Source organism: Tympanuchus pallidicinctus, unplaced genomic scaffold (assembly GCF_026119805.1).
Source record: "Tympanuchus pallidicinctus isolate F22 unplaced genomic scaffold, pur_lepc_1.0 scaffold7, whole genome shotgun sequence".
In the NCBI taxonomy this organism is placed as follows: domain Eukaryota; kingdom Metazoa; phylum Chordata; class Aves; order Galliformes; family Phasianidae; genus Tympanuchus; species Tympanuchus pallidicinctus.
In genome coordinates, this window is record NW_026294791.1 from 6,416,577 (window position 1) to 6,431,138 (window position 14,562).

Here is a 14,562-nt window from a genome sequence, read left to right on the forward strand (position 1 = left end):
GCTTTTTTGTCTCGGTGTGTTTTGTGATCTTCAAGTATGACTACTACTGGGAGTATTCCACGTTTTAGATCTCACCTTATTTTGTAAGATATGGAATTGCATGAAAATATAGATTAATGCCATATGGTGATCTTTGGACTTGATCTCAGGTTCAGCTGGTGAAAATGATGTATATTCCAATATGTTTCTTGGTTGTTTTTGTTTAAAGAATTTGTATAGATTGAAATGCAGCTGCAAGTGTATTAGTGATTTTTCTATTTCTTACTTGTCAAGATTTTTATTGTGTGGATGAAAAATAGTATTTCAAAACCTGGCAGCATATTGACAAAAACAGAAGAGCACTTTATGTAATTCTCTTTTTGAAAAACTACCTCTTTTAGAGGCAGAGATTGCCTCGGCTCCTTCCATTCATATGTAACTTGATCAATAGATTTATTGATAGCTTTTAGCCAAGGTTAATTTTCCCCCACCCTTCCACAGTTCACCATAGCACTCGCTATTTGGAATTAAGAAACTAGAATTAGGCTCCTGTAAGCAAGGCACACAATATGCAAGTGCTCTAGGTGTAAAAGGAGGCATTTGACCTTTTGTTGCTAATCTGTGACAGGTGCAGGCTATTTTCTTCCAAATGGTGTTAATTTTCATGTGCAAATCCACCCCCTGAAACCTGCATTCTGTATATCCACCACAGGGGAATTGGTGGTCATCATGAGTACTGTAATGGACAGCTGAGAGGGATAATCACTGATATTTCAGCACATTCATGCTTTGCAACTTAGTCGTTTTTAGTGCACTTCTGTTTTCACTGCTTATTAGGGAGGCTGAAGTTAGTTATTCATTGCTGGACAAAAAAGTGTCTGAGAAAGTTCATGTGCAGGGAACAGCACATTGTTACAAATTAGTTTCCTTTACCATTTCTGGCAAACTCATTACAAAGTAATCGCGCCCTGCGCTGAAGTGCACTTCCTCTGGGACCAATAACTGTAAATAAGCAGGGCTGCAAGCTGGCTGATAAGTTGTTGTTCTGAAGATAACGGTCCTTTTTAGCGGAGTGTTTGACCTTTTTCTTTATATTGCCTCAGGCTTGTCTAAGACCCTCAAGGTCTATTTTTCATCTTAAAATTCTCTGTAGGAAAGCACAATGTGTGGTTTAAGAAGATTTTAGGATTGCTTAACATATCTATATTTTTCTAGCATTTTTATGATAATTGTTAAAATGCATAATAAGTTTAGCTAGTGTTTTCTTAAACAGGTTTTCTTTCTTTGTGTAAAGTATACTTACTATTGATGTAGGAAGCAATATATGTTAATATTTTATGAGGACTAAGTGTGTGTTGCATGATTAATAAATAGTACCATGTTTTTTTCCCTGACTTTTATAGAAACTTGAAACGTGTCATTGACCCTTTTTACTACTTGCACTTTGAGAACATTGCACTAAACATTACTCTGTAAAGCAAATATAATTAAAAATTTCAGCTTGAATGATTAAAGAAAAGGATGTCTCTTCTTTTCTCAGCATGTAGAGTATTGAACAGAACTGTGACTGAAAATTGAGCATGTCTTAAAAACAAACCTCAGGGAGACCTCAGGGCTAAGTGAAAGTCAGTTTATAGGCATTTGGGAACCTAATTTGTTCACATCTTCCTTCGAGTTTAAAACAAAATCAGTGCCAGTATTTCTGTAAAGTAAAATAATAGGGGAGAAAAACCCACAACTATTCTCAGAGTGACCAACTCCATAATGGTTTGTAAAGTGCTGACTACTCCAGCAAATTGTTTATTTTTACTTTTAAGATATAGTCAGTGATTTCACAACTGCAAGTGCACCCAAGCTGTAAAAAGAGAAATAAAACAAGAGATAACTGAAATTGTCAGAATTCTAATCTTACTGCTTAATAGGTTGTTTTTCCTCTGCTGACCACATTATTTCATTAATAATGATATTTAAGATAAAAGTAAAATTAAAATCTTACGGTTTACAAAGTTATTCACAAAATATGCTAATCACAAACTATGCAGTGATGATCTCTTAACATCTCCTAGTTTCTAATGCATTTCACCTTGTTACGTGCAGTATTGAAATATAATTCTCACACATTAGAATATATTTCCCAGCATCACTGTGATATCGTTAACTTTGATTCTGATTAATGTTGGGAGGCTTCTTCTTTGATTCAAAAAAATTGATGTTGTTCATTTTCTATGAAGCATATATGAAAGTCAGGAAGTGTTTTGTTCTTGCAGTTCTAGGCTTCTTTGTACCAAAACTGCTGTCTTGTTTAGTGACACTGCTATGTGAGTTGAAATTAGGCTGACAGATTGTGAGCAAAGGCTGTGGTACCACGAACAATAGCCTATTGAGCATGAGGAACTTGTTGAATTGGTTACCAGAGGCATTAGTGTTAGGTCCAGCCTATTTAGCATCTGGAAGACAGAGAAGAAATACTGTGCTAATGGAAAGTACAAATGATACTGAACTGCACATGGCTGCAGGTGACTGCAGCAGCTGAGATGTATTGTGCAGGAACCTAGTAAGGAGCAGTTCCAAAGGCAAAAGGCAATAAAGCGTTGTTGGGAGTCTGTGGGAAATCCTTCACACAGTGTTGCAGCTGCTGCTGGGTTTGAGTTGAGTATGTAGCTCTCCCAGGGCAGACTGGGACCAGCTTTTCACCATCAGAGTTTTCACTGACCAGTTCTAGTTCAGGAATTCCCTGGGCTTATTCAAAAATGTAGCTCTGATTGAGCAACCTGTCCCTGGAACGGTTTAGATCAGTTTGATATTAAAACAGAAGCTGAGATGTGTGATAGGTCAGAAATCAAGATCTCCTTTTGCTCTGTTTTTTATTTATTCACTCAATCTTTTAGTTTTCCATGGCTTGCAGTTGAAGTTCTTGATGGTCTTTGAACTTAAGTAAAAACATTCAGACTTAAATTTTATTTGGAAATCTTTCCATCAGATTTTGTCTGCTGTTTTGTGCTGCAGGTAACTTGCACTGCGTGGGGGGTTAATTGTGATCATTGGAGGCTTTTACACCTCGTAGTTTATAAGCAGGATTCTATTCTGTGAATGAAGCCTGTATTCATGCAGCCTTCTGCCTTCATGTTAGAGGATCCATCAGCACTGCACAGACCACTTGAGTTGCCATGACTCTGGGTGCCTATGCATTAAGCTATGTCCAGAGAGGGCTTGTGACCCGTGACCTGAAGAGTGGCCTGTTCCTATTCTTGTTTCCCTGTGACCCTATGTGAGGTAACTGGAATCCAACCTATGCTTCTGCACAGCTCGGACCACCCAGCTGTACTCTCACTGCCCTTCCTCAACAGGAGGGGAAGAAAATAAGATGGAAAAAATCTCATGGCCTGAGATGAGGACAGGGAGGTCAGCTAGCAATTACCATCAAAGGCAAAACAGAGTCGATGAGGAGAAAACTTTTAAATTTATTGCGAATTAAAATAGGGTTGGATAGTGAGTGAGAGACAAATTAAGTGCCACCTTTCCCCAGCCCTCCCTCTTTCCCAGGATCCTTCATTCCTGCCCCCACAGTGTGTGGCACAGGGGCACAGAGAAGGGCAAGTTCTCGCTTTCCAACAGCCCCTCTGTGCTCTGTTGTTATCCTCGCACATTTCCCTGATCTGGAGAGCATCCTGTCCAGGCAGCAGGGCCTTCAGGAAGCAGCCCCCTGCTCCAGTGTGCTCCCTGCATGGGCTGCAGGTTGTCTGGCCCTCGGCACCTGGAGCACCGATCGCTGCCTCCTCCCCTGGCTGTGGTGCTTGCAGGGCTGCTCCTTATCTGTTCCCTCAGAGTATGTGCCATGTTTTGCCCCTTGAGCACTCCTTCACCCCCAGCATTGCTGAGAGGCCTGGCCATATGCCGAGGAGGGGCCACGGGAGCAGGCCCAGCATCTCCTCACCACAGTCCCTGCACAGCAGGTGATGTTATATGTGTTTGCAAAAGAGATTCTTGTTGCACAGCATAGCTTTTCTCCTCTCTCCCCCCCTCCCCAAAATTTCTAATTCCGAATGTATCCTTCAGGCAAGTGGTTAGGAACAGATTGTTAGCATGAAGAGGTTTTCTGAAGTGGGAATCGGTGAGAAGAATCTTCCTCTGAAAAGGAGGCTGTGGGCAGGAAAGTAGACGATAACATTAAAAATAGGAAAAGTTGAAAGTGCTCGCTGTTCATCTGGTAAAGCCAGTAACAATTTAATGAAGAAATTCTGCAAATGTATTGGTGAACAGATTTGAATGTTATTTACTGCTTCACCCCAAAGCAGCTGATGATCCAAATTTTCCTACTTCTACTGATGTTTAGTAGCTTGTTACTGATGATCAGCTATATTGACTGAGGTGAGACTTGCTGAGGAGGAAGTTGTTTATTTTCAATGATGTTATAAGTAACTATTTGAACAGCATATATCCAACTTGGGAATATATATTTAAATCAACAAATATATCTGAAATCACAGAAACAGATCGAGTCATCTTAAAGTGCTAGTTTGTTTTATGGGCATAAACTGTAAGACAGCGAAGTTCAAATTATAAGGTGTGATAGGATGATATTTGTTTTGGATGAGGAAAATGTGAAGTCTTGTTTCTGAATTAGTGTTTTTGTAGTTCCCTGTGAAGCAGACAGTCTAAACCCTGTATTAGGTATCCTAGAACACTTCAAAGGAAAAATGCCAATTTTGCAATTTAAAAGAACTTAGCAAGTTTTTTGAGTGCTGAATTTCACTTCTATAGACTGTATGTTGCTTGCTGAATAATGCTGTGGGGGCAATTTGGCTTGACTACATTTAAAGTTTTTATTCCATTAAATTCATCAGGGAAAAGATGAAGGGTTGTAGCCTCATTCTTTTTGTGGAAGGAGGTGATACTGTTCCCACCTTGTAAAGAAGTATTAAGATGGCTTTTGAATCATGGAAAATGTAAAGTCCTTGCCATCTGAGGGAAGAGTGGGACAGCCAGAGGTGCCAGGTGGAAGTCTGAGGCTTTCAGAGGTGCTCTAACATGAGCAGCAAATGGAAGGAAAGAAATCCATGCACAAGGGACCTGAAAGAAATTTAGAGATATTTTTCCCACAAAGTGGGAAAATAAAGTGAATATAAACATCCTACTATCATTTTTGTTAACTGAAAGAATCAAAGAAGAAGTCAATTTGAATAATAAAAGCCTTTGCAGTTGTCTTTTTGGTGTATTCAGGTGTATTTTGTTTACTGGTATGTGTGAGGTTGCTCTGAAAGTAATGCCTCGTAATTTATTGTGTTGGCCCATGACATCAGAAGTAAATGTTGGTGGTATGGCAGAAGGGGTTGAGCCTGCTCACTGATATTCCTTTATGTTTTGTTGCCATGTGGCAGATGGCAGTGGAGGGGCAGCCTGACAAAATGGCGTCTGACACGGGAGTGCATAGCAGGCAAGGGGTGTCACTGAGTTCCTCTGTGAGGAAAAAATGGACCCACTGAAATTTGTTGACACTTGCTGAAACTTTTTTGTTGACACTTGTGGAAACCCATAGCTGTGAGTGCAGTGAGGTGGTGGGTGGTGCGCTTCAGCAGTGGCTACAGCAACATGGAATACAAGCCACGTTGTGGATGGTCACACAGATTTTCACAAACATAGAATGCAGTTCTTGTTCATTTTTGTTGGAGACTAGATAGAAAAGTACTGTTTTGTAGTTGAGAATTTGCTCTATCAAATAGTTATTTTGCTCTTTGTAGCTGTTGAATTTTGTGGGAATAAACTACTTTATTTTATTTTACTCTGCGACCATAATTCAGTCATTTAAAAATAATCTTGTTCTATTGTAAAGTTCATTACATATGCGATATACGTTTTAAACATCAAAGTTAATTTTTTTAAAACTTTTCTGTTTGTAGTTCTTGTTCTTATCCATTTATTAAAATCCATTGTAAAAATGCATTATTTTTCAAATGCTTTTTATAGGTAACCTTGGAAGAGTGGACTACATCACAGAATTTGAGTACGACCTTTTCATCAGACCAGATACCTGTAACCCACGCTTTCGAGTTTGGTTCAACTTTACTGTTGAAAATGTAAAAGAATCACAGGTAAGCACATACTAATTTAAATAGTATGACAGCTTTAAACATTGCTTACCCCAGAATATCTTATATTTTCTTTCCAAAAAAAAAAAAGAAAAGATGCTGTCCAGAGCTTGTAACTATCAATTAGTTGTAAAATATGTTTCTGTCCTTTGAATTTTGATAAGTAAAAGCAATTAGCATCCTGCCTGGACATCACTGTTTTTTCTGCTGTCTAAAAAAGGTAATCATTACAAAGACAGCATAAGAATTGCCACCTAATATTATTTGTATTAATAATGGCTGATGTATACTAATACATAAACGTTCATCTGATCTATGTATGAAAACCAGGTCCATCATATGCGTTCAAGTCTTAGCACTCAAGCCTTCATTTAAAACATCTAGAACAATGAGCTAGCATTCCAAACAGATATTACTGTTGTGTCCTGTAACAGAAGAGAGGTAGTCTTTTTATGTGGGCCCTGTGGAAAGCGTTTATCTTCAAATGTGAAAGAACTTGATAGGAAACTCCTTCATCTACTTTTAAATAACATATATTTTCATTAAAAAATGAAACCAGGACAACAAAAACACGATGAACATCTGGAGCAAGTAAGTATTTTTGTTACTTTAAAACAAATGAAAATAAAAAAAGTCTTTATTTTCACACTGACAAGTCAACAAAGATTTATTTCCACTTTCCACTTGTTCCTCGCGTCTTATTCTGGTATTTTATTGTTTATCACAATCAGACTGATTTTTCACCTAATGGGGTGAAAAACCCATACTTAGAGAAAAACTGGAGAATCTTGATACTTGTATTCCTATGAGGCTCTTTATATCCGCTGCTGTACTATTCCTGTTACAACTAGAAATCATGAAATTGTTTGTTTATCAATTGAAATGTTTGCTTATCTGCCTGATAGTTTATCAGACAGGCCCTTTCCCCTGCTGTGCCTTAGTCAACTATGATCAAATTACATAGTCATGAGATGAATGAGAATCTGTCTCAAGGAGGCAAAGAGATCTGGTAGAAAGATACGATATATATCTAGTGCTTACAGGATATTTGTTTTCATGGTTGTCTACATGAAAGAGAACGGTTTCACTATTAAGTTTGACTTGTGAGGTCTGTTTTTATAATGTGTCTTCCTATAATCTTTTTTTCATCTCTCCAATTTCCGTTGAAATGAGACCTGTATGAACGTAATCTAGTCTGGAACCTTATTTAGGTCTTTGTGCTAGCAGACATGGGCAGTATTAGTCATTGCATCTCAGCTATATTAAATGAATTCTAGAAATTGCTATTTCAAATGTTCTGTGTAACCTGGTTTGTACATTTTGATTATTTTTATTGCTGTAAAATAACAAAAACCATCCTATGCCAGAGCGCTTAGAACTGTTGTACTAATGTGCAAGTAACTTCTATCTCTTTACTGGCAGAAGCACATATCTTAACTCTGTGTAAGTAATTGTCTGTATAAATTATACTTAGTGTTGCTGTAACATATAGATAATGTGGTAGATAGACAGATCTTTGTGTTAACACATTTCAGGTCTGGTCTCAGCCATTTAGATGAGGTTACTAAATTTACTAATTTTTTCATATTATGTAGATTCAGTTTCCTTCTTACTGTTCCTTTTCATAGTTTAAAAATCTTAACTTGTTTACTTAGATTTAAAATAAAAGAGAATTTTTATGCGGTAAGAATCTCTTCAGCCTTGCTTAATATTTCACACCAAAGCTTTTATTCAAAATGAAATTTATTTCAAATTTATCATGAGAAAACAAGCAACTTCCTTTCACTATCTGGCTTAGCAATCATCCATTACATCTTCTGTTGCATCAGATGTTGACATCTAACAGTGGCAAACTGATAAAAAGTGAATGAAAAAGGCAAGGTAGAAAGGCAAGAATGATACAAACACTGTATTTTTCATTTATTTTCCAGTTCAACTACAAGAAAGTAGTGATTTTTACAGTATGTTTAGTGCACTGTGGTGTATTATGAATCTAGAGAGACATATGAGGAGAAACCTTGGAGATATTCTTGTCAATCTCACTGTCCATGTGTTGTTCTGCTTTTTATAGTGCAAGTTTTGTCTTAAGCCATGGATCTTTCACCACTTGTATTTGGAAACCTTTCCATGGATTCCTCTCACTAATACCATTGCTTGATATTTAGTCTCAAACTTTTCTCTATTTAATCTCTTCATTCTTGGTTGTAATTCTGCTTAGTAACTTCTCCTGATACAAAAAATCCTCTTCATCTTTGACTAACATGTACATTTGTTTATCACATTCTCAGCATTTATCTCATATCCTAGCTATCATGTTTGGTTCTTTCTGTCCTGTATCTGACAGATCACCTCAGCTTAAAGTATTTTTCTGCTTGGGGACCTTTGGGCTTTCATAAGTGAATCTCTCCAACCCTTTGATAATTATCCTAGTTTCCTAGGGAAACAAGTCTTATATGATCACACAGTCACAGTTACACTTGCTAGCCCAGATTTTTGTGTGGTTAATGATCTTTCTCCACTCCCTTCTCTCTCAATAGCTTTTTAACTCTTAGCCAGTTTCAACCCTACTAGACAAGAATTCCTGTAGATTTCAGGAAAGTAAACAGCCAGATGGGCAAAAGACCCCATTAGTGTTCCCATTGGGAGAAAGGCTGTAGTATGAGATCATTTCTTATTGAACATCAGAGAATCCACAGAGGAGGATTCTCTGCACAGGAAAAAGTACTCATTGGAATTTGCATAGGTAAGATAGCAGAGAATCCAACCACGAAATCCAAATCCTTAGCACTTAACGATTTTACTTCTTGCAGAACTTCTTTTATAATTATTCCTGTTTCTGCAATATTTTCTTCATAATATGGAACTGGCATTTAACAGTCAATTCTGAGTTCACTATCATGCCTGCTTACAGAGAAGAGATTCTGGTCCCTTTGCTTTGTTGCTCTCTGAGTATAGACAGCTGAAAACTGCAGCAGCCTTTTGTTACTTAGTCACTATGGAAACCCATACCTAATTTGTTGTTTGCTACCATACATAAGTCTTTTTCAGAGTGATTGCTTCCTTTCTTATGTTACACATATGTTAGTTCCCTGTTGTACTTCACTAACAGGGGCGGGTAAAGGAACTGTTATGTAGCCCAGCAGTGAGAGCCAGAATCTTTTCAGAATTACTTTTAGAAATTTATGATAAATTTATTTGACGCTTTTTGCTGTATTACATTAGAACCAGTATAAATTTTCTTTCATGGGGAAACTGGTAATCAAACTCCTTTATAACTTGGACTTTCAATATCATACGTCATTTTGTTAGGCAAATCTTCTGTTTTTAGCTAGGAAAAATAAAGTAGCTAATGGTTTACATTTATGAGTAGAAAGAACCATTACATAATATGCCTGTGAGGTGTAAAATTTGGCCTTCTGGCCTCCCCATATGGTTTCTGACTTGCAAGTCACTTGGTCTGATAAGATCTGAATGGTGGATTCCTTTACTAATTTGTTCAATGAGTTCAATTAACACTGATATGGGAACGAACAACAAAAAAACCCCCACAACTGATGTGTTCTATGTAAGGACTGTCATCATGCTATGATTACATTTACAATAACCTTGAAAAGGAGAATGAAGAAAATAGGATTTTCTGTAGAACACCCATTCTGATGGGCAAAGCCACCAATTTCTCTAATTATACATCTATCACAGGCTACCGTCTATTTCTGGACAATGCTCTTTATTGGGGAAGGTTTTTTTTCCCATTAATAATTTTAACCATGGCCTATACAACGCTGTGATTCTGCTAACCTTCTTTGTGAAACTGAAAACTGGATGAACAAATGTCACATCTAGTTTGCATTTCAAGTATTTTAAATAGACAGTGCTTCAGATGCACGATTGCTTCTGAGCTAGAATGTCATTAAAGGTGTTAGAAGCAACAGTGATTAATTTGAGAACTAAGGAAAAAAAAAAGAAATGTGTGTACATGTGATAAATTATATATATATATATAAAGAACTTGCAAGAATACCTCAGAAGATTTTACAGGTGATTAGTAATTATTTTGTTCTGGGGCCATGCCTAGGAATTCTAGTTAAAGTGTTGACCATCAGTGTTCCAGATACAGTAGCCACACTAGGGAAAGATTGTCTCTGTATTGGCAACTTCTGCTCAGTTTGAGAAGAGAGAAGAGGTAAGTGTTGAATGCAGCAAAGTGATGAAAAGATGAAAAATGTCTTTGAGGTTATTAACTACCATAAAGAACAGCAGCCATATTATACCAATGCACGTTTAGGCTATATGATCTATTTTGTATGTGTATGTACTCTAAACTCTGCTGACGAATCGTGCTCAGAAGTGATATTTTCACTGAGATTAAAAAAAGAATTTCCAACATAAGGGGTTTCCTAATAGTGCCAAATTTTGTTCAGTAAGTGTTGATAAATACTTTAGGAGTTCTCCATCATAAAGATACTTACAAAACATATTGAGAAGGATAGAGAAAAAAATTGGATATTTGGCAAAGGATTTGATCATTATCTATAGTTAGGAAGTAAATCGAGGTTAAAATCAAAGAATCAAATGTTATTTACTTAGAAGGCATTCTCCCTGTTCTAATTCAGTTGCAGCTGGATTGAGAATAGAATATTGAATCAACTTTTTTTGTTTTTCTTATGTGTTTCTATGAAGCAGGGCACAAGGTAACTTAATTTTCTTTAGAAGTTAGACAGGATGCCAAGTTAAGACAGTAAATTTGGACATCACAAGTTCACAGATCTTAGTAATAGTTTGTTCTCCCTCCCCCACAAAGTAATTTAAAAAAAAGAATAAAAAAAAAACACCACAAAACAATAGTAACCAAACAAACTGCAGCCTGCACAATCTTTATTTTTTCGTTCTATTTTCAGTATATATTCATCACTGGCACTAGGCTTTTCAGTTTTCTCAGGTCTCTATTACTGTCCTAATACAACTTGGAGATCATTATTGGAGGTGTTTTTTTCAATATATATCTGCATGCCTTTAAAGCATGAGACAGGCTATTTCGAGTGCATTTTGACATCTTTTAAGTAACTGCATTTAATACAGGGTAAGCAAACTATATTTTTATAATACAGATGCCATTCAGCTTGGGGGGGAAGGGAAGGAATAACAGAGCCAGATCCATGATGCAAATTTTGTAAGATCTTATAGGACTGTAGCATGTGATAATATGGATCCATTATAGTTATGAGAAGGGCTTGAATTATCTGAAATGTGTATTAGATTATTTCAAATTATATTTCGAAGGAGCCTCAGAAGTTCTAGAAAGTAGTTTCACCAATCTCTTCATTAGAAAGCGTTTTAATGTTAATATGTATTAATGTGTAAGTTGATTATTGTAAGTTGTGTAAATGTATTATATGTATTAATATGTAAGTTGAAAGAGCAAAGTGCTTAGGGTTAGATGGTATGTATAGTAGTAATTGAAGTAATTATTTACTGAAGAAGCCACATGAAATGTTAATTAAATAAGAAATGAAACAATGACATTGGAAATAGATGGTATGTTCATCTCGACATTAGAAAAAGAAAATCAATTGAACATACTGCAGCTCTGAAGAAAAACAGTTTTTCCATTTTTGAAACATGTGCCTACGTTGGTCATGTATAAAATCAGATTTGTAAACGATGGTTCTTCCAAGCTGGAATCCTTTCAAGTATGCATAAATTTGTTTTGGATCAATAGTTTTTGTTGTGCTCGTAACAGGTTGAGGGTGCATGTGAAGCTTTAGTAAGTTCAGTACAGTATGCATGTCCACGAAATTATCCAAAATTGTCATGATGTGACATCTTCTGAAAAGTTACAAAGTTTAGTAAATCCAAACAATATTCAGTAAAACAACTGCTGTCCGGATGAAATTTTCTTTTGACATGACAGTGTTAAATTCATAAACTTTTCCAGGTATCACAAAGAAAATTCTAGATGCCAGTATTTTTTAATTATTGCAAGCAAACTGTGTGTTTGAGATATTACTCTGGTTTATGCTTACAGGTGACTAATGGCCAGGTGTGTTTAATTTCCTTTTTATGATGGCATCTGTCACTCTGAATGTCAAAAAATGTTATAAATGACATAAACAAAATCAGCATTATGTCGATCTTGATGTCAGCGATGTGACATGCTTATTTTCTTTCATTTGAAAAAACTTTATGATTAAATACCTCCTTTTTTATTTCCAGTGTTAATTTTCCTTCATGCAAATCTGTTTTAATTCTATTTTTATAAATGGAAAGTGTTTGTGTTACGGTCGTCACTGCAATATTTTATGGGGACTTGTAAGAAAGATGGAGAGAAACTTTGCATAAAGGCACGTAATGATAGGACAAGGAATAATGCTTTCAAATTAAAAAATAGTAAATACAGATTTGTTATATGGAAGAATTATTATTTTTTCCTTATGACAGTGGTAAAATCCTGAAACAGGTTATTCAAAGAAGCTGTGTGTTTCATCCTAGGAAATGCTGAAGGCAAGGCTGGATGGGGCTTTGGGCAGCCTGTTCTCACAAAAGATGTCCCTGCCCATTGCAGGGGAATCAGACTAGATGATCTTTAAACATTGCTTCCAGACCAAACCATTCTACAGTTCTGCAAAGTGAAACTAGTGCTGAAAAATCATTTTCTTTTTTCTGCCAAGGAAGTCTAAGCAAGGAATGATATTTTGTAGGACACGGTTAGCTGAGAAATAGTTTGGAAAGAGCAGTGAAGCAACCAGTGCTATGGCAGGTGATTGAGTGTATTAAGCATATGCCTCTAAGAAATCCTCTACTCTGCATTTAAGTGTTAGAGATGAAACAAGAGAGCTAGATCCTGCAACCCATTTCCTGCATCATTGTTTTATGCTACCTGTGATTTTAACACGCGAGCCCAGTGTTGGGTCATTGTGCCGAGAGTCTTTGTGTTTCTGATGGGGGGAAAATCAGAAAAAAACTTGAATTTTGTGTTGTGAGAAGTAGTAAATCCTTCACTACAGTGAGCACTAATAGCCTCCATCAGAATAATAAGTACTACAGAATAATAAGAATAAAGCAGTACTATCACTGCGTTTTGTTGGAAAGAGTGTATATTTGGGAGACCCATTTAGCTAGTGTGGATTCACTCACCATTCACCAACCAGCAACTCATTTTTAGTCCAAGTATTTCACACATTTTTTTCAGTAAATTTGGTGGAAAATCAGTCATGACTCAGGGCTTGTGAATTCAAATCATATTGCTCTTGGATTGCGCAAGAAAACCATGAGCAACTGGTCCTACTCTTAGCTGAAGTAGTCTGACTCACTAAATAATGGGAACTTCTTCAAAGCACATAGTGACAAGGACTACAGCTCTGGAATGTGGGTCTGGAACTGCTCTGGAAAGCTGAGGGGTATTTGTCTAATAATGAAAAATGATGGAAAAGCAGCCCACTTGTTCTTGCTGTGTTCTGCTCTGTATCACTGATTCTCATCCATCTTCCCTCTTACAGCATTGTTGTCTTGTCATTTTTGTGGATGTTAAAGTGGAATCATACTCATGTAGCAAGTCAAGTTAAGGATACTTCTAGTCTGGTATCTTATTCTGGACAATGTCCAGTTGATGCTTAAAATACTATTATGAAGTAGGAAAATATAGAGTAATCCTCATTTTAAACATCTCTGTCAGCAGTATAGGCAGAACTGATCTGTGTGCCAGGAAAGCAGGAAAATTCTGGTTACCTGCTGGCCAGCCTGATGGATATTCATCGTGCTGTGTGTTGTGATACCAGAGTTCTCACCCTTCTAACTGATCAGAACTCACCAGAAGTTGCCTCCAGATTACTTTGAGCTGGGGCAGGTGGATCCTGTGAAATATTTCATGTCTGTCTAACTTGACTATATATTTTGTAACTTCAAGCAATATTTCTACAAGTTAATTACATGGTTTATATAAAGACTAATTTCTTTTTTAAACATGCTGGTTAATATTCACTATCATTTTTTTCCCATTATGAGAAATAATGGATCAGGTATTTTGTTCTATTGATATATTTCTTACAAACACACAATTGATTTGTCAAATTCTGGAGACAGTAAGTTTTAAGTTATACAACTTAAATAAATAAATAAAAAAAAAAACAGCAAAAAAACCCAAAAAACATGCAGGGAGGAAAGAAAACAAATAGGCTCTGGTATTATAGCTATTATTTTTTTTTTACATTAACTGAAACTGGAAGTTACCTCTGCACATTATAGGTGACCAAGGAATTACAATAAGTATAATTAAAGCAGTTTTTTCTGAAGCCAAAAATCCTTAAATCTTCCTTTGAAGAAACTGTGTGAAATCTTTTTACGGGGGGAAAAAAAAATCAAATTTTTGCTTTGGGAAATTATGAAGGATAGCAGTGGATTTATGTATTGGCTCTCCCCCCCAAAGAGAACCACTGGGTATTTAGTACTTAATATGGTATCACCAACTGATTATAATGGTTGTGTAGAGTTGTGCCGGCGC

General features: G+C 36.5%; 1 protein-coding gene across 2 annotated transcripts in view; it reads left to right on the forward strand.

Moving 5' to 3' along the window:
• The window catches only part of BEND5 (BEN domain containing 5), an 851,004-nt gene that overhangs the window by 37,078 nt on the left and 799,364 nt on the right, over positions 1-14,562 (forward strand). For both annotated transcript variants that reach the window (XM_052665964.1, XM_052665965.1), the window contains exon 3: positions 5,944-6,068. In XM_052665964.1, the coding sequence (XP_052521924.1) occupies positions 5,944-6,068 (125 nt within the window). The remainder of the gene's footprint in view (positions 1-5,943; positions 6,069-14,562) is intronic.